This window comes from Nymphaea colorata, chromosome 13 (genome assembly GCF_008831285.2).
Source record: "Nymphaea colorata isolate Beijing-Zhang1983 chromosome 13, ASM883128v2, whole genome shotgun sequence".
Lineage (NCBI taxonomy): Eukaryota > Viridiplantae > Streptophyta > Magnoliopsida > Nymphaeales > Nymphaeaceae > Nymphaea > Nymphaea colorata.
Window position 1 is genome coordinate 12,507,669 of NC_045150.1, and position 23,452 is coordinate 12,531,120.

The following is a 23,452-nucleotide window of genomic DNA, read 5'->3' on the forward strand; positions in this document are numbered from 1 at the left end:
TCACTGCCTTAGAAACTGAATCTCATGATAGGTTTCGCCCAGGCAAGCACGAGTATACAGCCATGTGCGTGTACCCACAAGAAGTAATCTGAGCTAAAGATTAGAATGTAAAGTCAACTAAGAGATTAAATATAAAGCATACCAGTTGTTTGCACCCTTAAATTCACACGGTTTTCTGACGGATGAGGAATGCTGTAACCACAAAATTCTACTCTTGGACTGAATAAACAGAAACACAAGACTTTAGTAGCAAGTTTTAATACACTCGCACTGACAACAACAAGAAACACAAACTTCAGTAGCAAATTTTAACATTTCATACGGACAAGAATTTATAAGGTTTACCTATTTATGGAGGTTAAAAAAAAAATCCTTTTTGAAACATCTACTCTTCTCACAAAAGTTTGCAGGGCCAGAACCTTTGCCATGTTCCATCCACAGGGTATAGTTTGGTTGGAATCAGAAATTTCTCTTTTGTAAACATTGAAAAGAATGTGAGACTCATTTTGACTTCTCCATCAAACATGGAGAGGTTTTCAACAGGGAACGTTTTGTGAGGCTGTACCTTCTTTGCCTTCAAAAAGGAGAAAAAGTGTCAGCTTCCAAATAAGGGCAAGATGTTCCCTAACTTATGAAAATTTTGGCTAGCAAATTTTACGAAACATGTCAAAACTAATGGGGCCCTTTGGCAAACTTCTGCAACTGGCTATGAAATGGCCCCTGCATTAGTGACTAGATAATAGTTTAAGACCCGTACTCTTGATTTAGGACAAATCTGACAGAGTTTCCCAGAGTATGATCTTCATTTGTCAGAGAAAATGTGGATGATCTTGGTTCAGAAACTGATCCATATTCCATTGCCAGCAGCACCTCTGCATTCAGTGAACGAATAAAAAAATTGGTTATATCTTTTCTTTCAACAGTATGATGCAAGATATCTGCAGTTTCTTTTTGAACCTTAAGAGAGATATCTAAAACATCCCTAGTTATAGATCCAAAGATAAAGCTATTTAAGTGAATTACAAGAAATACCACAATGATATACAATAGATGCATGAACAAATGCAAATGAAAAAAAGTAGACCAAGAATCACTATGTCATCTGTGCCAACTTTGTGTGTCCATGCACACCTAACTGGGATTGCTGCAAACACAAAATACAGACACAAAAATGATTTGACACACAAAGACATGAAACAAAGAGGTAAAACTTCCTCAGTGAAAAAACCAATTGATGAAAACAATGCAAGCTTTGTGAATGGGAGCATTCAAAACTTCCAAACCCACAGAGGTCAGACAGCAAGAAACACTATGATGCCAGCAGATTTATAAACACATGAAACAAAGATTGGATAAGTTGTATTAAAATGATTAACAACAAGACCTTGAGTTTCACTTTTCTCCTAAGGTAAGCTGATCACAAAAATGACACATGAGCAACAAGAAAATGGAATATAGAAACTTAGTTTTCAGACAAAACCATGCCCTAGACTTTGTTTAGCTTGGCATTTCCATTAATGATTGCCGCCCTCGAATAGAAAGACTGAAAGGTCTTCGGGGCTTTTCTATAACCAATCCAGATAAACTACCTCTGGAAGTTGCCATCAGAGTGACATGAACACAATTAACTGTCAACAATGGAAAACCTGTTTACCTAAGAAACTAACAAAGTATCAGTTGACATATATTCCATTCTTCAGGGCACAATACCATGTCAGGGAATTCAACTAAAACCAACTTCTTTATCAAAAAGGGTTGCACTTAGGTGTAATTAACAGAATTACCATTGATATTTTTTCTTCGTAAATGTAGCCTTTTGATGTGTAATTGAACAAAACACTCTTAGAGCCTTCACCAATAATCATTGCATGAACATGAACCCCGCCAAAACCGGTGGAATCGATTCCGGTCCCTCACTATGATCTCCCTATAATAAACCTTGGAGATGAATCTGGTTGCATTATGGCAATCATCACAGACCCGTAGATTCTTGACAATGCGTATGGTGGTTCCTCGAGGAGTCTTCAATAATGCAAAAGCTATGGCCAATTTCTCACTATGTTGATGTAGTGCGTCTTCCTTGTCTTCCTCATCTATGTCAAGCAACACATTAGTAGTTCTTGGGATGTATCCTGCCATCTTTAGCTTCTTGCCCATCTCATCCAACATCTTGTATATCTCTCGGGATTCAGGATGAGATTTATCTCCTGCCACAAATTCATGTATGGAATTGTTCAGCTCTATCAATGTGCAGCCTGGTGTCTTCTTGATCCCTTGCTTGTTCATCATCTCCCTCACCTTCGCCTTATCACTCCATTGGCTCATCGATCCATAGATATTTGATAGAAGAACATAATTTGAACAGCGGTTTGGCTCAAATTTTATCAACCATTTGCTGATTTGCTCCCCAATCTTGAGCTTCCCATGGATTTTGCAAGCACTAAGCAATGAGCGCCAAATGATAGTGTTTGGCTCTATGGGCATGGTCCTTACAAATTGAAATGCTTTTTCTACAAGTCCTGCTCGGCTAAACAAATCAACCATGCAGCCATAGTGTTCAATCTTAGGCGTGATGCCATAATCATCAACCATGGAATCAAAATACCGACACCCATCTTCGACTAGGCCAGCATGACTGCATGCAGAGAGCACACCAATAAAGGTAACATCATCAGGCTGAATTTTTGACCTTCTCATCTCCAAGAACAATTCCAGGGCCTCCCCACCATGACTGTGCATTGCAAGGCCATCAATAATGGCAGTCCATGACACTACAGTCCTTTCAGGCATTCCATCAAAGATGCGCCTAGCATCCTCAATACTTCCACATTTGGCAAACATGTCAATGAGTGAATTACAAAGTGGAATTGTTCTTGGTATCGAACACCGCTCAATGTACATATCAATCCATTTCCCAAGCTCCAAAGCACCTAGATCAGCACAGGCTGACAGAACACTCACTATAGTGATACCATCTGGAGGGATGCCATCTACTTGCATCCTCCGAAATAACTCGATGGCATTGCTAGAGCAGCCATTCCGAACATACCCACCAATCAAAGCACTCCAACATACTGGATTCCTTCGGTGAGGCATTTCATCAAAAACTTTACATGCATAATCAATTCCACCATTACAACATCCATACATGTGAACCAATGTATTTCCCACAAACTCATCTTGATAAAACCCCAATTTAAAAACAAACCCATGAATCTGGAGACCTAAATTTATATCCAACAAGCCTGCACATGCCTTGAGGATGAAAGGGAAGGTAAACTTATTTGGAGTAACACCCTCCTTGATCATGAGGGAGAAGAAATGGATGGATTTTTGTTTGTGTGGGTCACCCAATTGTGCATATCCTCGCATAATAGTGTTGTAGAGGAAGGCATCTCTAATTGGGGATTGAAAAAACATTGACTCTGCAATCTCCATAGCATTGAGTTGAGGACAAATGGATATGAGTTTGGTAATGATAAGTAGGTTGGAGCTCAAACCAGTCTTGGTGAGGTGGGAGAGAAGCTGGTGAATGTGGGTTGGGGTGGTACAGGATTCCAATAAGGCAAGACACCGCTGCTCCCCCGATCTATTGAGGGAGTGATGGCAGAAAACCCACCGGAGTGTAAAGAGATGATTTCTTGAGAGTCTAGCTGGAACGTCAAACCGCATGTTTGTAGTGGGAAACAAAGTGGCAGCACATCCAAGGATTTCTCGAATTGAGTGAAAATGAGTGTTGTTCTAACTTCCAACCTGTATTGATTGGAACCCAAATTTACTCCTCAAAAATGTAATCACATGAGCTATTTGCTTAATAAAAATGAAGACAAAGTTTTGTACTACTCTTGGTTATTAGCGGAGATACAAAACATGTAGAACTGAACAAGGCATTTTAAGGCTTATTCATTAACTCAGTTGAGTAGCTCAAACACAACTTATCTAAGTCATAAACGTGGCCTATTCAAGCACAGCTCATAAAATGCTCTTTCACCACATGGACCTAAAATGAAACTCGGATAAGCCCAAGCTTGCAATGCCATCAATATCATTGAGCCGTGAGTTCTAAAATTTGCAAGTTGACATTGAATCACATCTCACTTAGGCTCATGGATCTGCATGGATCAATTTAGGCTTGCGTACATGAAACATATTAAAAAATAAATTGAATCAACAAAAATGTAAATTAGTGGGCAAAATCTAGTAATAAGATAAATGGGATAGCAGAATTGCTTGTCAATGGATTGTATAGCCAATGAACATAAACAAGCTAAGTGGAAGCAACACAACCATTTTGTATTATATTCACTTAGCCTTGCAGTGGAAGCTTGTCAACTCGTCTGCTTATTGAATGTAGTGGAAATGAGCTTGGAAAGAGCTAATAGTCACAAATAATGCTTTGGACTTTTAAATGGCGAGGTTTTCTCAAAAGGTGAGCTTGAAAAAAAAAACGACAAATAAGGTAAATTTTTAAAAGTAAAAAAAAAAACTCAAAATTAGGGGAAAAAATAGATAAAAAAACTAATAGTACTATACGTGTATGATTTTACATATATGTATATTATATTATTATAATTACATATACAACATAAACACAATAACCATCAATTATTAACAGCTGCACACCCAGTGTGCACTTAATTTCTGGTGTAGCAGCAAATTTACAACATGGTCAGCACCCATGTGACAAACCTAGTAATCATGGTGAAATTCAAAATATGCAGAAAAAATTATTGGACACGCTTCAACACGTTGTGCGCAATCCATGTAGAGCCTCTTAACCCACACGAACATGTAACCCATCAGCATAGCTGCATAAGAATTTGGGAAACTATGTCACATACGTGCGGGGTGCGGGTGCAAGTGCCGGTGCTGCACATCTCAAAAAATTTAGGTGTGGTGGTGCGACAATGGAATTTATTATTAGTATTATTGATTTATTATTATAATATATATATATATAATATAATATATGACAAAAAATTGTTTATAAACCACAAAATTATCAAATAATAAAATCAAAATTGGCTGTCGAAGGCTCGAATACTTGCCTCCTCTGCCATTCTGAATGTAGTTTTTGGAAAAGAAAAATGTACAAAAGAACACGACCTCCACTGCCATGGGGTGAACGCCGGAAGTGCGATACATATATATACTGATGATAACGAGGCTAATGTGGGATAAAGACAAGAGAAACAATAATCCAGACGCCCCACCATGCTTCATATCATAGATAATTGTATGGTAATTTCCTTTTTTTGTTATCTTTGCTGTCGAGAGAAAGAGAGAGCTAACAGGGAACTGTGTGAAACAGGAAACACAAAAACAGAGGCATCTACGTACACAGGAAACACAAAAACAGAGCGTCACTCTAGCTACCTTCCTTCCTTAAAGCTAAGTGAAAAATAAAAGGCTAATGGCCTGTAGATTGTCACTTGATTTTAGAGAGAGAGCAAAGGACGGAGAGAGAGCAGCGGCCGCCGGGTGGAGGTAGAAGACGGAGAGGATGCCGCCGGTGAAGGAGAGAGAACAGAGGACGGAGAGAGAGAAGCGATCGTGCCCTACATCGAATTTTACTTAAATAAAAATTTAAAAAAACCTAAAAATGGACCAAAATGTTCAGAATGCGGTTTGACCGCACCTGACGCGGGTCGCACCCGCACCCGAGTCGATACTATGCGGGTGCGGGTCCAGCAGCGGTGTGCCTTAGGTGGAGTAAAAAGAGACAGAGAGAACAGCTGGTTGTGTGGAAACTGGAAACCCAGCAGAGCAACGGTAGAAACTGAGAGATGGGGGAAAGAATGGACAGAAATTCTAATCGGACTAATATTCCAAAACATGCATTCTAAGTAAAAATTCATTAACTATAGAAGAGGTGAAACAATACACACAGGGGAGGAGGGGGTTCTAAGTCTAATCTCAACTCTATTTGAGTTCCCCTCACAGAATCATACAAATTGAAGGGTAACTCATGCATTCCACTGTCAAAATCAATCCTTGGCCGCTGGAAGAATCAAGAAGATATCACACGATGAACACCTCTCCAGCTTATAGACAAAGCGAAGGCTGCAGGACAAGGCATTCAGAGATATCAAAGCCAAAGGCCTCCGAGTTTGTACCCATTCATGGGCCAATAGATGAATGAAGACTCAAAACTTCACAGCCTACTTAATCTAAGGCGCAACCACGCCAAACATATTTCGTTGCTTCACCAAATTTGAAGAACCATAGACCAACGATAAGTGAATAACAGTAGGGCGATGGCAACCAGAAGAACATCCATCTGAATAGAAAGAGAGAAGGCTCACCTTTTTCTGGCGAAGCCTATAGCTCAAAGATAAAAACCCTAGAGTCTCGGCTCCAAGTGAAAACGCAGGAACGAGGGAAGCGTTGAGTTCGATAAGTCGAGTCGATTGATGGCTTATATATATATAACTTCCAAATCTTTGGTAGCTTACAGCCTCTGTTGGTTTTTTTGAAACATTTCTTAATGTAAAGCCACATATTTTTCTTTTCACTCATAATTAAGTATATATTGTATAAATAAATACAATTATTGTGGGATGAGATAACTATATATATATATATATATATAAATGATAGACGGTTAAGAAAAAACATGAACAAAAAGGTGATGGGTATTTTCACCATCTAACTTTTTCTTTATGTTTTTCTTTCAATTATTCATTTGCATAAGATGAATGATCCCTGATTAGTAGATGATCCTAGATGGTGAGAGTCATTGTTCACTCATATATATATATATATATATATATATATATATATATATATATATATATATATATATTGGATGACAGACTTAAATAAACACATCTAGTTAAATATGTAGACCAAATAATAAATGAGTTGTTTTTGAAAAAGAATATGAAAAGGTTGAGTCTTGAGAATACTAAAAGAATTTAAATAAGACTTTTAAATAAGAATGGGAGAGACCAAAGAGTGAGTCACTCTCCTTTATGAGAGAGTAATAGTAAATTCAGAGATGGAAGTCTAAGTGTAATTGTGAGAGTTTAGTTGCCTTTTTTGCCGCAGCCTTAAAGTTGGAAGGTCCAACAGTAGGAGTTGGGGGATAAAGGCAAAGGAAGGTCCCTATGTTGGCTGTATCATACACCAAGATTAGAAACTGGAACTCACTTATCGTATTCCCTGCATTTCTTCAGCTATAGGCTCCCTTAAGGGGAAATGACTGAAATTTGAATAAGGTAAGTGTCTTACCTAGTTAAATAAATACCAGGATTATGTATAGTTCAGTATAAATGACAGGTTATGATATGAAATATATATGTGTGTGAAGTGCAAAGAGGAGGAAGAAGATTTTGAATAAGTGCAAGTAGACTAGAGGTCTCCCAGTTCTAAGGTGATTCGAGTATTTTGGAACACTTTAACAAGTCCGTATACTAACATATGTATAAGTTCTGATGGAAGAGTTATATTATGATCATATGTATGCGTATGTCATAGTCACAAATAACGTCTCAGAGTTCTATACGGCAATGTTTTTCTCGGGTATAATACGGTGAGCTTGAAAAAAATGAAAAAATATGGTAAATTTTTAAAAATTTTAAAAAACTAAAAAAAAGAAAAAAATAAAACAAGTGAGAAACTAATAACACCAAAATCAAAAGATAAGTAGATTTGCAACAAAAGAAAAAAAAACTGTTTGACATTAAAAAACTGGAAAAAATGAGTTCGTTTTAACTTTTTTTTTTCAAAAAAAATACGTCTTTTAAGTTTTAAATGGCCAGCTAATTTATCGCTTTTTTGTATTTTTTTCGAAAAGACTCGTTTTCTGTGACTATGGTGCATACATATTGCAAGGGTATAAAAAGAGGGAGTTGTTAAATCAATTATAGCAAGTGTTGGTGGTTCCTTGAGGAACTAATAGATCTACAGACCAGCTAAATCGAATAGATTTCACAAGTGTCAAGTAGGGAGATATTCAAGCAACGAGAAGCATGTAGATTCAAGTATTGTCTGATGTGTTTATATGTGTATTAAGAAAATAAGTATGTACATATATTTTTGTGTAAAAAATATTTATAACCTAAAGTCATATATGTGTGTATTGCAGGTAGAAGGGAGATTTGAATCAGTGGAACAAGGGCTTTCTGGTATTAATAGTTCTACAAGCTGTTGGAATTAGGCTCCTTTCTAATTTAAGAGGCATGGAGATATTCAAGCATGAGTGCACCACCTAGTTCTTGTACTTTTTACCATTTTGCCTGCATATGAATCTATATAAAAATATATGCATGTTTAAATTAATGAATGTATGCATCTATCTACATGCCAATATATGAATAATAATTGCATGATAGAGTTGAGAACTTGTAGTATAAGGCTATTATGAGGTTAGATATGGCTGCAAGTCATCATGGAAGTCCTTTTGGAATTCATGATGTGATCAAGAAGTCTTCCTTCTGCACTAAAGTATATGTGTGTGTGTATTTTGTGTTCTATAATTGACTATGGAAATAGGTATATGTGTGAAATGGGAATGCCCGGACATTAGTGAAGCATGTAGTTTAGGTTCATTTCATTGTGCTAGATGTACATAAGTATATTTAGCCGATACTTTAGGGTGGAAGAATATGCTATAATGAGGACTTTATGTGGAGGTATGCTAACTGCATGCAAGACTTGATAGCATCCACATATTTGTGGTTAGATCACAACAATTTTTTTCAAATGTTGCAACAGTTTGTACATGCTTCATCGTGGAAGGTTGACATGAATGTGTTTTGTACATCAGAACTCTTGAAATAAGAACTTGCCATAATAAAGAGTACACAGACGTTTTGGTAATCAAATTTGTTGTACAAAGAATTCTACGGAATGACACTAAAGTGAATAGAAGCAGAGATAGGAATGGCAAGAATGAATGTTCTTCGCTTTTATGACCCTTTTCTTATAATCCAAAGACAGGGTACCACTATAATTAGCAACCTCTAATAGAATGAATGCAGGAACATGTTCTCGCAAAACAGAGCTTCATGTTCTCGCAAAACAGAGCTTCATGTTCTCTTATGGTAGATTTTATATATGTAGTTCGATGGCTGAAATTAAGAAATTGTGTCTATGTACCTTATGATTTTAATAGAAAATGTATGCTTGCTTATTATCAATAATGTATTTAGGAATTTATGTCAGCATGTTCTATGGTCTTGCTAACAAGCTATCCTAATTGTCATGGAATCTTAAAGTATTGATATTAGTCACAACTTGACCTCAAGAGAGCAGTTTGGCACTCAATTAGAATATTTAGTTGCCATAGAGATGTCTGAAAACTATTCATGAAATCAGCCATCTAATACAGACAACAATTTAACTAAATAGTCTTATGAGGTTTACCTAGCCTTCAGATCTGATAGTGACTTAAGAAATGTCGATTCTCAGAAAGGCTTTCCTAAGCAAGATTCTACTATGGGTCTCATAAATAAGTTATGAAAGAGCGATTGTCCTTTGTCGACAGTCAAACTACTACATAAATAAATACATATAACCATGCCATTGAACTCCTATTGCATTGAATGTTGTAAGTAGAAAAATGCCATGGCTTATGAACGAGACTTCAAGGATAGCTTGCTTCAATGGATTTATATTGATGACATAGAATTAAGAGTCTGAATAACGGCCCGACCCACTTTCTATTCAAAGACAATGAAACAACTTCTCAAGATAAGTATGTTGTATGTCTATTGATTTTCAATATATAATGAAATTCCTACATTCTAGGATTGTTGGATCATCACCTTGGCAGTTGATGCCTTGTTAGTTTCATGATTTTAAAGGTGATAAACTAAAACTGAGAAGAGATGGGTTTTTCTATACTACATTAAGAATGTTTTCTTTTATGAAAGTTTTTGAGTCATTAACATGAAGGGTAAAAGGTTCTATGTAAGTGTACTGGCTGAATGGAAATTTACAAGAGGAAATGAAATACATAAAAAGGGAATGATGTATGCGTTTCACTATTTAGCTTATGACAAAAATATGTAGACTTGAACTAGCCAAGTGAACGGAGGTGTTTTTACTTGGTAAGATAATTATAAGTTATTTTTGGATTTCAAATTATGACTTCATAAATATACAAATACATTATATATCTGTATATACAATCACATTAGTAAGATTTATTGAGAATAATTTATAGCTGATTATGGAATGGGCAATTAGATGAAAGATTTAAGGTCATGAAAATGGAACCGTGCTGCAAATACATCATGTATATTTCCATTTTTAATGCATTGGTTATATGTACAATTTTAATGCATAACTAAATTCAGATCTATCACCAAAATATGCATAGTAGGTATTATGGACTAATCCAAAAGAAGGTATGTACACACACAGGTGCAAGAGAAGTGGCAATTATGATATGTATACATGCATGTATACTAGGGAATTGATAAAGACATTATGTAAACCACTTCTAACTTTAGATGCTATTTATTGTCCTCTATGTTGCCTACACTTAGTCTCTTTGGAAAATGGTGGGTAGTCAATTGAATTAGTCTTGGGAATGGTGCCCAAGGTTCGTTGCCATGGTAATTGCTATAGTATGACCTGCCTGTAATGGCAAATCTTTAAGTGTGGATCCATGGAAAGGAAACACCGACCATGTTTTAAGCAATGGACCATGTGAGTAGGAGCTAAATTTAGTGATTGGCTTTGTCTCAGACGGTAGTACTGTGGCATGAGCTCATGGTAATCACACTGGTGCCTTGGACGACACAAGGGTCCGAAATTATGCTATTGTTTTAAGCAACACATCTATTGGTCCCTCAATCCTGGTACTTAAAGGGGCTGAACTCCTAGTTCATGTGATACTGGTAGACAAAATTTATTTTGTCTAACTATACTCAAAACAATCAAACGTTCCTCCTTCTGTCTCCACAAGTAGTCATTGATTGATAGTTTTTGAGCTTTGGGATTGATTGACATTGGCGCTACCTTGATTGATGGCTTTTGAATGGACTTTCCCATTGGCGATCTAAGCAGTGGATGCTTTGGAATTAAGACTGAGTGTGTCTTTCCATTTGGACTCTAAACAAGCCTTGAAACCATTGCTCTAACATATTTTGATTTGCTATGCACTAGTCGTTACCCAAGTTAAGATTTTACTTGAATGTTTATTTTCGTTGTGTTGAGAAAAAAAGGTCAAAACTGAGATCGTGACAGTTAATGTGAATAAAAGAATTGAAGGCATATATAGTTTATCATCTCTATAGAGAAGCAATTATAAAAACTAAAAAAGCGTATGGATGACACCCTCCCCTAACTCAATTTTGTAATAACTAGGTTTTATGAAAGCCATGTTTTTTAATGAGTTTTAGAAACTTTGTTTTCTTGTGACACATCCAAAACCTGGGTTTTGAATAACCTGAAGGGGACCAAGTTTTTTGCACCCTTTTACAAAACCAGGTTTTGTCAAAACTGGGCTTTCTTCAAACCCAACGTGCTTTGCCTCCAAAATATGGTTTTGAAGTGTCACCCAAATAACCCCTAAGTTTTTTCCAATTAAATGAAATGTTTTACAATTAATTTTTATGCAAAAAAGAGCCTAACAGCATTACAAGTTGGAAATTTCTTCACAAGCTTCTGGATGTGTACATTTTCCTGCTTCAAGCTTTTGACACATTGCTTGGAAGAGATGAAACCTGACGCAGCAACAAATCTGGACAAGGAAGCAGTGCACATTCGAGTAAACAAGAAGGCAGTTAATTCACCAATTTCAGGGAGAAACACCATGAGCAGAAACAGTTAGATGGTTCTGCACAGACCAAGGAAGCGACCGAAAGGTCAACTTAGTATTGCAGATCCCATCTGCCTGATACATTAGGGATAACAGTCAAGGAAAAAGGAGAACAAAGATGCTCGGTATGGTCAGTGTACAGTAACTCAGCAGCTATAATAAGCCATCACCACAGGCAGTCAGTCTCTCAGCCACCGGAAGATCTTCCGGCCAGACTGCCAGGTGCAGAGGGAAAACAAAGAGTTGTTGCATCCTTGCAGGACACAACAAACTCAGTTCTGTTATGTGTATCTGAGGATGTGAAGGACAGAGATATGGAACTGCTTTAAGAAGCAGCAAGTGGAGGCAGATAAGGTAAACACTGCAGCAGCTTCAGATACGTAAAGGCCCACTGAGGGAGTCCCGGTTGGAGCTGCGCTGGCCACGGCTTAGGGAGAGAGCAGTAAACTGAGAACTTAGATCCCTGGAAGTTGTGGCAGAGGCCTGTTGGTCATAGCAACGCTGCTGCTGACAAAGTAACATCTTCAACCTCTGAACTTCCTTCTCCAACATCTCCTGCTCCACTGCATTAGCACGACAAAATTCAATACAAGGACAATGTAAAATTTTAAGAGTTTCGGTGCAGAATCATATGTTAAACACATTTGGCAGATATAATGGATAAAAAGGACATCATCTTTTCCAGATGTGGATGCAATTCCATTCTATGTACGAATACACATTACAGATCAAACGAGAAACCAGCCTGTAAAGAAGATGTCTAGGGCCTAGTGATGAGGTAAGGAAATTAGAATGCAGTTTCAAAAGGCTGTAACATTACAGGCTAGAAGTCCAACAATGAAAGTAGATCACCAAAACGTTAGAGCACATGCATCAAGATATAATACAAATTCTTGTAGTCTCTGCAACTGAACGTAACACTAAGCATGCAAATTAGGGTTGAAATTTTAAGACAAGTTGAGGAAGATCTGTCCTCATTCAGGATGTCATTCTCACACAATTCCAGCTTCAGTCCTAGTATGTGTCAATATATGTTCCCGTTAATAAACCACCATGGAAGTCCATCTAAGAAAGAAAGGAGATATCAAGATGGCAATAAGCTATTGACCATGTGAAGACAAGATGGGACAAAGAGCAGCAGACAAGATGCCCACTCACAAAAATTAATCATTATATTGGTTCTTGTTTATTAAAGTATAAAGCGAGAGCAGCTAGCAGCCTGGCAACAGACTAGTTCTCAACATATAACAAACTGTGAACTCAAAATTTGTATAAAGGACAAAAAACCTACCGAAAGCTTTCAAATTTCAGACAGACTTGGATCTGGTACTTATTGTTTAAGAATAACCAGATTGCTTTATTCACCATGCCATCATCCTTCACAAAGCACTGCAAAAGACTGAAGCTCCCAAGTCTAATTCTAGTGTTTAGTGAGAGAAGAAGAGAGCTATGGATATATCAGATCCAACCAATAATAACAACTGATTCTTAGTAGCTGCATGCTTACAAACCAACAAGGAAAACCTTGTTACCTTTAGCACTGTGATCCTCAAGGAATCTATGACAGGCTTGTAACACAGTTGAATTTACTAAAGAGAATGTGCATATGCGTATTTTGTCAAGCAAAGAAAAAAAAAATCCTATCTATGGAGCTACGCTTTTTGAAATCTAACTTCCAACCACAGAAATCTTAGCAACTGAATTGCAGCTAAAGGAACTGTAGATACATCACAAGGCCCAAGCAAAATACTTACGATACTTCACAAGTTGCTCCTGACCGATGCTTTCTAACCGTTGCCTCAATGCCTTGTTCTCTAAGCTCAGTATGAGATGCTGCCGGTCAAGGAAAGCCAGTTCAGCTGAAACTTCAGATTCTTCAGCCTGAAAGTCGTGCACATACTATGTCAATAGCTGACTCATCCTTCATAGAAAGGAAATTTTACAAACTGAAACTTGCCTGCAAAGCCTGAACATTTCTTTCTAGTTCGGCTATATACTGAAGTTTTCTAACTCGAGAACGCTGAGCAAATTGCCTGCATTGTGGAATCCTCAAAGTGAGGAACAGCTTATTATGAGTCAAAAATCACTTGATAAGAATTAGCTAAATTGTAACTCAAAATATTTCCAAGAGTCATCTCAATCTATCAACAACTAATAAGGAACAAAGCAGATAAAAGTAATTCTAACCGAATTGGAAGTTTCAATTGTCTATCTATCCTGATCCACTAGAAATCTATGTCACATAGGTATGGGTATGGGTGCAGGTACTGGTATGATACAGGTATGTGTGTAGAGCATTTTCAAAAAACATGGGTGTGAGGACAGACACACACACATATATATATAATAAAACAAAAAAATAAGATTTTAAATGAACAAAACAATACATTCACAATTCATAACTTACAAATTATGAAGAAGAAACTAATGAATGAAGTATGAAATAGAATCATAGGACGATGATAGGCAAATAAGCTCAGTTCATCTAACATATAAGGTTCAACATAGGTGACTGCAGCAGCAGTCACGTATGCTGAACCTTGCTATAAACTTATATCATCTATGAATTCAAAGAAAATACAAGCAAAAAAATGGTCATACATATACACACAATGAGATAGAAAAAAACCCAATTTCAACCAGTACGGCTGATCGGTTCTGAGTTGGAACCGATCCAAACCACTTTAAATGGCATGACACCTCTTCCTCCATTTTCCTTACCTTCATACAACATATTTAGGCAAAAATGGCATCTGCTTCTTATATTTATGTTACTTTTTTGGCTGATTTCATGGATATAATTAATTAAAAATATATAACTATCACCATACCAAGATTGGTGAAAACGCTATACCCGTACCCGCATCCCCATACCCGTACCAGCACCTGTACCCGTACCTATGTGACAGCGCAATTTTAAGACAAAATTGGACTCGGTTAATTTTGATCGAGTCCAAAGAAAGACGGATACAGCCCTGGGTACATTTAGGGCTGGGCATCGGCCGGGCCGGCCCACCCAGCCCGAAAAAAGTGGCCAAATTTAAGCCCGTTAATGCTATCGGGCCAGCCCAAGGCCCGACCTGTTTCTAACCGGGCCAGGCCATGCCAATGAAATATCGGGCCTCGGGCTTGAGCTTATGCCCGAGGCCCGGCCCGGCCCGAATATTGATGGGCCCATAATAATAGCGTCTTCGTCCTCATCAAAACGACACCATCAAGTGCATACTCGAGGTCCGTCGCCTGGCAATCCCAAAGATGACAAAACTGCCCTTTCCTCTGCTCCCTCCTCTCCTCCTCCTCAACATCTTGGGCATCGCCACCGCGACGACCAGCCCACGGCCTCAGCTGTTAAGCGCGTTGGAGATCCCGATGATCGCCCAGGTACGCCGGTCTTGCTTTACCTTGTTTTCGCCCCTTTTTCTGGAATTCTTGAAATTGCGAGCTTCGGCTCCCTTCTTTTCGGGCAATCTTGTTTGGGAAGAGAGAGTGTTTCTTCGATTTTAGCTTCTGATTCTGATTTTTCCTTTTCCGTTTTGCGATGGTGGAGAAGGGAGTAGGTGGATGTTCTTACACTGTGGTCATGAAGAAAGAAGAAGAAAATGCAAATATTCAAAAGTGTTGCATCTAAATTCTTTGCAGTAAAACAAATCATGCTTTGTGAAAACCTTTGCATCGGGTGGTTGAAACTGGGTTTTTGAAAAACCCCCCTTCGACAGGGCAAAATGATATGCTTGACGGCAGTCGGCAATGGTGGTGATGGCGAGGCAGTGACGGCAGCGGCAATGATGGCGAGGCAGTGACGGCCAGGCGGCACTTGGCAGTCGTAGAGCCGATAGGCGATGGCCGATGGGGAGACGTAGTCGCAGCCTCACAGCCGCAGAGGAGAACGACGGCCGATAGGGTCACGGGGAGAACGAAATAGAAATACAAATGTTGAAATGAAAGAAACCCTAAGTCCCTAACCTAAATTACCTCTTTTGAAAAAAAAAAAAATTATTTATCATCGGGCTTCTCGGGCCCTCGATGGGTACCGTTTCAAGCCTGAGCCCAAGCCCAACCTGTTAAAGTACCAGGCTGGGCTGGGCCCGATAAACGATTTTCTGGTACCCGGGTCCGGGCTGGGTGTCGGGTACCCGGTGGCGGCCCGGCCCGGTGCCCAGGCTTAGGTGCATTGACCGTACCCAACATGGTTAGTGCCATGTCCGACAATGTACCAGTACAAGTCGACATGGGTATTCGCTCAAAACAGAAGTTTCTATGTTTTATAGCTGGAAATAAATATCTTGGAGGCACTAAGGAAGAAACAAAAGTTCAAATGAAAAAAAAAAGACTGGAAAAAAAGAGAACATAAAATCTACTCAATGTATCAAGTTAACAATGAAGCACTACCACAAGATGAATTGCTTCAAAAACACAGGTATTTCAGCCTCAAGCACTAGAATCCCAGTAAGCATTCTATGGAAGTAGAAAACCAAGGAGGTGAACATCATTTCTCAACATGACTAGATTAAGTAATTGAAGAGATCAACAATTTCAAGTATTCACTTGGTTAAAATGAAAGGCTGCATAGAACTGGGAAACTGCAGTCCTCCCCTCCCTTCCATACCGACCGGACCAATCAAAGTATGCCAATCCCACGAAACCCACGGATTCAGACTCACTCTGATAGACTATCAGACAAGAAGGGAACTCATATAGATGTACAAAAAATGGAATTGTATGCAGTCCAGTCTATAACAGCTGTTTCTGCATTTTCAATATAAAAGGATTCCTCAAAGGTTACCTGTATGATCCAGGACTCACTTATTTTTGCTACTTATAAAGAAAAGGATAGACTATTTTTCCCATAAGAGGACTGAGAACCACTTCTATAACATAAGAGACACTTGAATTTGTCTTGTATGCTGTATCACTGTGGATGGTTTGTCTCACTCATTTTCTTTAATCAAGTCCTACTTGCCATTTAGGGAGAAAAAGGATACCATGAAACACAAGTATCCTGGATGAGGAACTCACAATCTTCTTGAAGGAAATTGCAGAACACTTGCAGCAACTACAACAGTATAACTTAACCAACTTATTCTATTGGCTATATAAGCTTTAGAATCCTGCAGTAGACTAATTTTATGACTAGTTCAAAATGGTTGGAGTCCATCAAATTTCAGGAATCAAACCACTCTAAGATAAAATCCCTTCATCCTAATGCAGAGAATAATCATATAAACCCACCTCCCTTTTCCAGAAATACACATCAACCCCAAAGTCCTTATCGGGCCAGCCCGATGCCCAGGCTTACCCTCATTACCTCATATATGAGGCCCCATGCTCCCATATATCCTCATTCTGTTTTGCCAATCAAACATGCATTGAAGATAATTATTGATATGTAACACAGTATCATAGATATCAGTAGTCGGAACAGGTTGCAAATTTTTTTTTTTAAATGGTACCTTGCAAATTTCTTTCAACCTTGGTGCAAAGTTTTTAGGGCACAAGATCTGTTATCAGAATTATGTGACCGACTTCATTATGAACATGACCCGTTTTAAATCCAAATTGCTAAACCTAACTAATTGCTGGTTTGAACAAATGTGAAACTTCTAACACATATACGCATCGGACTTGTTAACCTCTTGTTTAGCCCAAACCAATATAAAGATAAGTGTATTGGGTCTACCCTTATGTGACACCTGATCCGTAAACCTTGACATAGGAATAAAAGTGAATTAGAAATTGGGCTTCATCAATCATCATGAGATCTTTGTCTCGGAAACTGAAAATCCAGGTAGCAAATGTGAGTCCACATAAAAAAAGGATCGGAATTTGGATCCGTATCACCGCAACAAGGCTGCTGCTCCCATTGGCAGGCCAATAAAATCAAAAACTGGCCAGTGGGGATCCTTTGTCATCAAATATCGATATGTCCGAGTGGATAAGAAGACAGACTCAAAATCTGTTGGCCTTTGCCTGCACAGGTTCGAATCGTGCTGGTTAAGGAGCTATTTTGCTGCAGGAATTTCACTGCACTATCTTCTCACAGTAGAATCTAGCCATCAAAATAAATAGGTGTGGTTCCTCTACATACAGGGCACCAGAATTTCAAACAATTTAATTAATTGCACAAGAGAAAATTGTTCTTATATTGGTTAGTGATTGTAGACTAAATCTGACATAATTCATCAATAGTGGAAATAATGCTCTTTTGTTCTTTTGAGAATGAAAGGTTCACAATCCTCAAATCCTAGAAACAAAAAGGAAAAAAATAAAATAAAATTTGGAGCAAATAGTAAATCACTATCATCACTTGTATTCTCAAATGCAATGAAAGGCTTTGGCCTCAGTCCTTGGCAGGTGATTTGAATGGGAATTCATAAATATATGAATGTAATAGTTTCACAAAATAATTTTAGGATCGAATATTGCACACATGGGTACCAGAGGGGAATTGAAAACAGGAAGAGTTAAAATGATCACAATACGAATTAGGAAGTAACATGGACAAGTGTTTGGAAAGTTATACGTTGAATCATGTAAAATACTAAAAAATTGGTGCTAACAAGCAAACGTTAAAACTATGGAAAATAAGTACAGGAAAAGGTAGTGAATGGCATGGGAATCAGGATTCCACTCTCCAACTCCTAAGAATTGGGATTCCTACTCAATTAATCAATAATGTTAAGTTGTTAACTATGAACATAAGGAATAGAGCAGGACAGAAAGAGTAGCCAGAAAGGTAAATAGGCAGCTTACTGTTTCACACGTTTTTGATCCACATCAGCTGATGATTGCTTAGCATGTGAACCCTCCACTTTTTCTAAAGACCCTTTCTGATCATGTGGAGCAGAATCCTGTACACTCTGCTTTTCAGCAGTTGCAGATGGCCCATCTTTCTGAGTCGATGGTGATGTTAAACTCACAGACTTAGCATTATTTTTTGCAGATTTATGGCTGACTGGACGGATACTATTCGGGGTTGAATTCCATCTCCTATTCACTGTTTGCACGCCAAAAGAATTTGCATCAGAGTAGAAAGAAGCATGATAGTCATCCTTAGCTCGTTGAAAGTCCAAAGGCCCCCTCAATGTCATGGAAGAAATGTTTCCATACAAACTTTCCGACTGAGACACATTATCTACATCAGGAAAACTACTCGGCACTTCCAAATAAGCGAAAGAGTCACTCGAGGATCGGCGGTGGCCTCCCCTTTTGACAGGTGTTTCAGGTTCATTCAGCAGGTCATCAAGCCATGAAGGCTGCTCATCAATGAGACAACTCTCAGAGGAAGTGCGCTGATGATGCTTCTGCCCCTCTTGTGGTTTTGGGATGCCTCTTGAGGTTGTTGCATGAGAAGAACCATAATCTACAAAGCCAGGGGTTACACTAGGAAAAGGGCTCTTAGGAGGGAGATGTGGTTGCTGTCTTCCAGAGTACGACCAAATACCACCATTTCCAATACCTTTGAAATTGGCCATTGGCAACTTCAACTAGACCTGTCAAAGAAAGAAATATTTGATTGATAACAGGTAGAAGTTTTGAGAGCCCAAACAAAGATTTGTCATCTATGTGGACCTAGAAAAAACAACTATAGGAAACAAACCGGCATTTGAGGGTCCATACAACAACATGTAAAAACTTTTAGGTGAAACAATGGTACATTGAAACAGAATTATGCATGAAGACTATTTACAAATATTTTTCTTGTATTTGACATTGAGTAACTGTTTCCTGAAGGGGGGAAAAGCAATTAACAAGAAAAAAACTCGTCCAGGGAATGTGGGGAAGGAATCCTTACCGTTATAAAATCAGGAATCGACATCCAACCAATTGGCAAGTTTTACAGCTACATAGAGTGGATTAGAAGCTTAGCCAAAATATGCCCACAAAAGCTTACTTATCCTAGTCACAAAGCTGAAATTCTACTGGTGAAATATCTAACAATCTGTGGTGCCACTAATAAAGAACTAAATCATAACTACAATGAAAGTAGTTCTCATTATGCTGCAGCACAAAGACCTTGAGGCTTAAGGACTTCCTGTTTATGCTGAATAGCAAGATGGGATTCCAAACTCTAACCATCAGATCGACTTCACAGCTACTCAAACACATATGCCAATTAGAGCCCCTTCCTCAGGACAGTAGACATGCATGTATTTAGTAAATTGTTGTGGTGACGGAATGCCCAAAAAAAAAAAAGATGGAAAAGAGACTAGCACCTATGAACGCACTTATCAAGTTTGAAAGTCATTCCACAAATTAAATAACAGTTACCCGAAGCAGTCATGTTTGCCTGAACAAGCACCTTGGACAGTAGAATGAAAAAGGTCATTAAAGAGCATGACAATTGACAGCTCAGTACCAGCAGGCAGAAATAACTTAAACAAGCTGTCCATCCTCCAATAAGACATAAGACCAATCACTAGTAAAATAATGCAAACCAACTTCCAAAATCAATTTGGATGTGAATTTCCTGCTCGTTCATACATCAATTTTCTAAAGCTACTCATCTACAGGATCTTGGCGTTGAAAGAGTTCAAGATTGAAGATGCCTAAAGTTGCATTCTGTTTTTGACGGTGATAGAGAACAATCAATAGGTCCAAACCTATGGATAGGAAAGACAAGTCGATTTTTACAATTTCAAGAGTTCCTGCACATGGTACAGGCCAACAAGGGAGCAGGGTACAAGGAAAAGACATGGGAATTGATATGTGGGAAACATCCAGCGACAATTTTAAGCATTAGAGCTTCAGGAAAACTAAAAAACATGTCACGCAAATGAGCTTGCCAGTCAGAAAATTATAAATTAATTAACTGATTACAGCGTCAAATCAATACCCAAGCAATTTTATTCAGAACGAACCATAAATCAGTCTAAAGGACAGCCGATAGTCGATAAGACAGAAGCAGGGCACGATTCTCACTTAAATTACAAGGAACACAAACAAACCATGCAAAGATATCCAATTTTGGTTATAAACGTTGGAAGCACAAAAGAGAACCATGGATCAAACGGATGTACGGGTGGAAAAAAAACATAGAGGCCTGAAGATTTACAGAGAATCATCAAGAGGAAAAAGTAGAATACTACGAATACCTACTATTTTCTCGTGTAACAATTCCAGAAACAGGTAACTAAAATGCAGCTCGAAGAACGAAGCTATCGCTTACCTGCCAATTCAAACGAAGATAAGATACCGGAAACAAAAAAAGAGACACAAACTACTCTTCCAACCAATGCTTCTCCTAACCCATGCCGTTGAAATGCACGTGGCTAAGAAGAATCCGCGAAATTCTTCAATGTGAGGGTAAGCGTATTAACAACAGCAGCAATCCCTCTGCATCAAAACAAACTGCACGAAGATCCGTCAGAGCCGAAATTCGGTGAACTTATTTTTTTCTCTGTCAACAGTGAACACCCGAGAAACCGCTGAAGCCGGAGCGGTTTCGAAGCAAACGGCACGAAGACGAAGGATTTGGGATGCAGAAAGTATTCCGATCTCAGAAATCTTTGATCCAGATCAAAACGTAAAGAAAGAACTTGAATGCATCAAATTACGGACCGCACCCAACGATTCCCTAACGATCTTCCAAAAGGATACACACAAGCAGGCACAATAAACCAAGTCTTCAGCTATCAACTAAGCGGCTTTTGTACGGGATCTCGAGGCCAAATTGGACGAGCCACTGCTTGAAAGCAACCGGAATCACGATCAGAATCCAATTCTTCGATTAGACAGAGACAATAACCACGTGATCTTGGAAATTTAGGCTGGGGAATCATCAGGGTGCTAATTCCGTTTCGTAGGGAGGAGAGTCGAAGCCCTAAGAATTAACTGATTCTTATGCGTTTTCCGGTGGGAATTTCGCCATCGAGATGGAGGGGGGAATCCAGGGAGGATATCGGGAAGGAGGAGCTGGAAGCAGCTGAGGGGAAGAAAAAGTAAGGCCGGGAACAGGTGGGATTCCGGCCGTCCGATTGGCCAGTCCAACGGGTTCTCCGGCGGTGGAGTTGTATCGGGTTAAAAAAAGGGAAGAATGACAGAGGAGGGGGAAGACGAGCCCACTTCCCTCCCTCCCTGAGCTCCCTCCCTCTCTCCTTCCATCTCTCTCGCTTTTCCTTGCAAAAAATGTGACTTTGATAACGACACCACCGTAATGATCCAGCCTCAAATATGTTTCTGCCACGTTGCCACAGTTGGCAAGTATCCAAATCCAATTAAAAAATCATCAGACTCCAATTTGGAATATACTTTTTTTTTTTTTTTCCTAATGAGACGTTTGACGGCTACGGGAAAATGTTTTCCGGGATAAATTTTGATGGTTTTGGGAAAAGTGACAAGTGGTTTCAAGGGCCCAGAAAAAAGTATTTTCCTACAAAGTTTACATTCCAAAGATTGTTTTCCAGACATGCCTCATTAATGCCCACCTTGTCAAACGTGCGACTGAGAATGGTGCAATGGCATTTACTGGGTTTTCATGAGTTTCATCAAAAGTGAGATCCCAAAATCTAATCTAATGTTTGTGAAATTAGGTTCTTAAATTGCATATTCATAAAAGAAATTAAAGCTTGGGCTTTGGAGGGATTTGATGTTGCTCATATTTTATAGAAGGCGTTCACCTATAAATCTAATCTAATTAGAGCTTGCCTTAATCCACTTAGGAGCATTTGATAATAAAAAACACTAACATAACGTGTGGGGCGGAGCCAAGAGGGCTCGCTTGTAAAAAATAAAAAATATTTTGGCCTGTGTCAAAATTTAAGAAATTTAATTCGGCCCTCTCATAAAAAAATTCTGAATCTACCCCTGATAAAGTGAATCTTTTGTAAAGTTTAAAACATATCCATAAAACATTAGGATGCTGTGAAATGTTCCATGGATATGTATGAAGTCGATGCAAGCATTGTGTTAGTGTTATTGTTACCAAACGCTTCATTCCATTGTTGTTTGATCACAAGTTATGATCTGACTCGTAAGTGTGAATTCGAACTCGACACATTTATAATTGAATCAAAATCGAGCCGAACTTTTTCGAGCAAGTTCGAGTTAAGCCCAAGTTGATTCGACTCAGTTGTAAAGCCTGACTCAACAATCTTCATCATCTATAGTGAATATGCCAACTGACTAAAAAGCTTAATTTCAAATAATAAATGAAAAATATACAAAAAAAACATACATATATATTTTTTTTTATTTTATTTACGCACATTTTTTGATACATGTGACACAATTGAATCGATCACTGAAGCCAATGGGATTTCCATCAATTCGATTTGGAGTGCCCAATTGAGGCCGGTTCGGGTGGACAATGACAAGATTGACAAAATATCAATAACACGTGTTTGCCATTAATGTTGGGGATTAAAAAGTTGTCCCTTGATTGCGACGCGTTACGCCAAGTCCCCGTTTGATACGTCCAGGGAATGAAAGTCCCGTGACATCAGGAGGAACTGCGGGGAAAACGCTGCTTGTGTTGTGTTTTTGACACACTTCAAACAAATGTCTATATTATAAATATACCATCACAAGCATCGAAAGGTAATTTAAAATTTTATAGATTGGCTTGGGATTTGTTGCATTTTAAAAATCATTGCTCTCCTTTTTTCAAATTTTGAAATCTATGCTACCAAAGAAAGAACTTTGATTTCATAACTAAAGGATCATTCGGGATCAAATTTCCAG

At 38.5% G+C, this 23,452-nt stretch overlaps 2 protein-coding genes across 9 annotated transcripts; both read right to left on the bottom strand.

Annotated features, from left to right (window-relative positions):
- Positions 1 to 757: 757 nt before the first annotated feature.
- Positions 758 to 6,289, bottom strand: LOC116266889 (pentatricopeptide repeat-containing protein At4g21065-like). 6 transcript variants are annotated; one of them, XM_050081222.1, is made up of 3 exons: positions 6,117 to 6,289; positions 1,785 to 3,753; positions 758 to 872 (listed from the first exon to the last, which is right to left on the bottom strand). In XM_050081222.1, exon 2 carries the CDS (start codon positions 3,670 to 3,672, stop codon positions 1,852 to 1,854), a length of 1,821 nt encoding a protein of 606 aa, XP_049937179.1. In that variant the 5' UTR covers positions 3,673 to 3,753; positions 6,117 to 6,289; the 3' UTR covers positions 758 to 872; positions 1,785 to 1,851. The 6 variants fall into 6 exon arrangements, with proteins under 6 accessions (XP_049937179.1, XP_049937178.1, XP_031504205.1 ...); XM_050081221.1 differs by lacking the exon at positions 6,117 to 6,289 and adding an exon at positions 6,037 to 6,057; XM_031648345.2 differs by lacking the exon at positions 6,117 to 6,289 and adding an exon at positions 5,433 to 6,022.
- Positions 6,290 to 11,723: 5,434 nt separating this feature from the next.
- Positions 11,724 to 21,892, bottom strand: LOC116266794 (uncharacterized protein At4g06598-like). Of its 3 annotated transcripts, XR_007575165.1 has the most exons (6): positions 20,940 to 21,892; positions 18,524 to 19,263; positions 13,731 to 13,821; positions 13,528 to 13,654; positions 13,065 to 13,172; positions 12,198 to 12,336 (listed from the first exon to the last, which is right to left on the bottom strand). XR_007575165.1 is itself a non-coding variant. In XM_031648157.2 (5 exons), exons 2-5 carry the CDS (start codon positions 19,243 to 19,245, stop codon positions 12,146 to 12,148), a joined length of 1,131 nt encoding a protein of 376 aa, XP_031504017.1. In that variant the 5' UTR covers positions 19,246 to 19,263; positions 20,940 to 21,887; the 3' UTR covers positions 11,724 to 12,145. The 3 variants fall into 3 exon arrangements, 2 of the variants coding, with proteins under 2 accessions (XP_031504017.1, XP_031504018.1); XM_031648157.2 differs by lacking the exon at positions 13,065 to 13,172 and having other exon boundaries at positions 11,724 to 12,336; positions 20,940 to 21,887; XM_031648158.2 differs by lacking the exon at positions 13,065 to 13,172 and having other exon boundaries at positions 11,724 to 12,336; positions 13,731 to 13,806; positions 20,940 to 21,885.
- Positions 21,893 to 23,452: the final 1,560 nt, after the last annotated feature.

What these genes read in the sequence shown, in the direction of transcription:
- LOC116266794 (XM_031648157.2), bottom strand. Translation starts at nt 19,245, where the DNA reads ATGGCCAATTTCAAAGGTATTGGAAATGGTGGTATTTGGTCGTACTCT. An exon ending in GATCAAAAACGTGTGAAACA is followed by an intron (nt 13,822 to 18,523) that starts GTAAGCTGCCTA and finishes CCTCACTTTGAG; the next exon opens with GATTCCACAATGCAGGCAAT. An exon ending in GAAATGTTCAGGCTTTGCAG is followed by an intron (nt 13,655 to 13,730) that starts GCAAGTTTCAGT and finishes CACGACTTTCAG; the next exon opens with GCTGAAGAATCTGAAGTTTC.
- LOC116266889 (XM_050081222.1), bottom strand. Translation starts at nt 3,672, where the DNA reads ATGCGGTTTGACGTTCCAGCTAGACTCTCAAGAAATCATCTCTTTACA.